Raw genomic sequence first — 2,528 nt, 5'->3', positions numbered from 1 at the left:
ACGATGCAAGGCATTAATGGCTGCCTTTGCTTTCATACACATGCACACATGTGAATGCAGAATATACACTTAGATTTAAAACAAGAAAGACTTTTCCTTGCAGGAAAATTTGCCAATAGAATCTGAAAGCATCCATTTCCCCTTCTCACCCACTGGCAGCATTTGAAACATTTTGAAGTTAGGTGTAAGGCAGAGCTGATGAAAAAAATGAAATTATCTGGGAAGCAAAATGTGCATCTTAAGATGCAAATCTCTGGTCCCCTGGCAAACCCAGCACTGCAGGCCAAGCTATGCATTTTACATTGCTAGCGTAAGTTGCTCTCACAAAACCTAGTGCATGCAAAAGACATTGCTGTGCCTTCTATCCATGAAATAACCAAGAACTGGCTAGATCAGTAATACAGCAAAAGCATCTCTTCAAGGCTAGCTGTTTCTCCCCTCATTTGAAAGGTTTGGGGTATGCTGTTGGGTTTGTGCAGATGGCTTAGGGAAGTTTGTATCCGTGCCAATCTCAGTCTCAAATGTTGACACACTTTACCCTGGGGCAATTTATGCCTGTGACCTGCTAAATCAGTGCCATCTTCAGACAGCACAGGTGCAGCTGTCTGCGGTCAGGGTTTTTCAGCAATGTCAACAAAATACCAACATGCAAACTTCCCTTAGCTATACAAACGCTTCAGTAAAAACGCAGTGGAGTCAATTGCTCTCACATGCCTGAATACAGAACTGGATATCTGAAGCATAAAGTACATCTCATTAAACGCTATTGTGTGGAGACAAACTGCGGAGATAACAAATGAATTTACTCAAATGCGCCTTGCATCAGAAGGCACTTACCACTATGAAGATTAAGTTGGTATGATAAAAGCCAATTAACATCAGGGCACTGGCATAAATAAGGCTGAAATAAGCTCAAAACATAGAGAATCTTCACCAAGCCTGTTGATTTCTTTAAGCCTGTTTTTGATAAATGGTCACAAGTCGCAAAGAGCTTTTAGATCTATGCACCTTTTTTGAAACATAAACCAAGAGGATCTTTAGCATGCCAAGGGTTGCAAAGAAGGCAGGCATCTGCTTGCTGACTTTCCCCTACAGCTGCAGAACTCACTGTGATGCTGGCTACAGCGTTTCCATTATTCAAAGGCAATGGCATGGCAGGCGTGACTGATCCCACAGCCAAGGGTACTGCGCTGGCACAGGAACTAAGGGCACAGCTTGAGCCAGATGTTTGTAGCCCCTTTAACTGTTTACTCCCTGCCGAATCCTTCAGCTGAAGTAGTGGCAAGGGCTTCTCTGCTAGTGGAGTAGAAAGGCTAGGTTTCAGAGCAGATATTGGATTAAAGCAGTCTTCAGGGAAACAAATTCACGAGGGAGTGGGGGATGACAGCTAGCTCTCCACGGAATAAAGCAAGAACATTTCTGGCTGCACACGGTAATGAGAAACAGCAAATCAGGACAGAAGAGCCCATTATCACAATCATTCTGTTTACAATTCACAGTCTGGCATGTAAATGCTGAATAGATCCAGCTGCTAGTAGGAAGACGGCTGTGCAGCAGCTTGCAGCTCCGTGTCTGGACCCAGGATAACAAAACTGATCACACCTCTGTCAGCATTTTCTTCTCTTTATAACCCTGGTTGTTGGGAGGAATGAAGTTGGAATATTTCATGGACTCCAGATCTTCTGCTTCCAGGAATTCAGATTTGCTGAGAGACTGATTACTGTCCCCCTTCTTGGGCTCAGAGAAGGGTGACTGCTGCTGGCCGCAGGTGACGTGGGTGTACTGGCACTGCTCTTCATGATCAGTCTCTCGGTGGTAGAAGTAGTTGAAGTTGGACACGATGACAGGGACAGGGAGGGCAATGGTGAGCACACCCGCGATGGCACACAAGGAACCCACAATCTTGCCACCAATTGTCATGGGATACATGTCCCCATAGCCCACGGTGGTCATGGACACAACTGCCCACCAAAAAGCATCAGGGATGCTGGTGAACAGGGAGTCGGGGTCATCAGTCTCTGCAAAGTAGACAGCACTGGAGAAGAGGATCACCCCAATGAAGAGGAAGAAGATGAGGAGGCCCAGCTCCCTCATGCTGGCCTGGAGAGTCTTCCCCAAGATCTGCAGCCCTTTGGAGTGCCTGGAGAGCTTGAAGATCCTGAAGACTCTGACCAGGCGGATAACTCTGAGGATGGCCAGGGACATGGCTTGCTGCTGGCCCCCGTTGTTGCTGCTGCTGCCGGGCTGCTGCTTCTGCTGCTGCTGCTGAGCCAGCTCAGTGCCCAGAGTGATGAAGTAGGGGATGATGGCCACAATGTCGATGATGTTCATGATGTTGCGGGAGAACTCGGGCTTGCTGGGGCAGGCGAAGAAGCGGACGAGGAGCTCAAAGGAGAACCAGATGATGCACAGGGTCTCGATGAGGAAGAAGGGGTCGGTGAAGAAGGGACCAGTGCCAGCGGTGGGGCGCAGGGGCGGCGGAGTCCCACTTGGTAGTGGCGGTGGCAGGAGCAGCGCCTCATCGCCAG

The 2,528-nt window shown here is 48.3% G+C and overlaps 1 protein-coding gene across 1 annotated transcript; it reads right to left on the bottom strand.

The window, feature by feature from the left end:
- Positions 1-1,009: 1,009 nt before the first annotated feature.
- Positions 1,010-2,487, bottom strand: LOC104080459 (potassium voltage-gated channel subfamily A member 6-like; the record flags this gene model as incomplete). Its single annotated transcript, XM_009582857.1, has 1 exon — positions 1,010-2,487. A coding segment is annotated over one exon (891 nt), but the record flags the coding sequence as incomplete, so codon positions are not given.
- Between the last annotated feature and the right edge of the window lie 41 nt (positions 2,488-2,528).

This window comes from Fulmarus glacialis, unplaced genomic scaffold, assembly GCF_000690835.1.
Source record: "Fulmarus glacialis isolate BGI_N327 unplaced genomic scaffold, ASM69083v1 scaffold19758, whole genome shotgun sequence".
In the NCBI taxonomy this organism is placed as follows: Eukaryota; Metazoa; Chordata; class Aves; order Procellariiformes; family Procellariidae; genus Fulmarus; species Fulmarus glacialis.
This window is presented reverse-complemented; position numbering and strand designations above follow the sequence as displayed.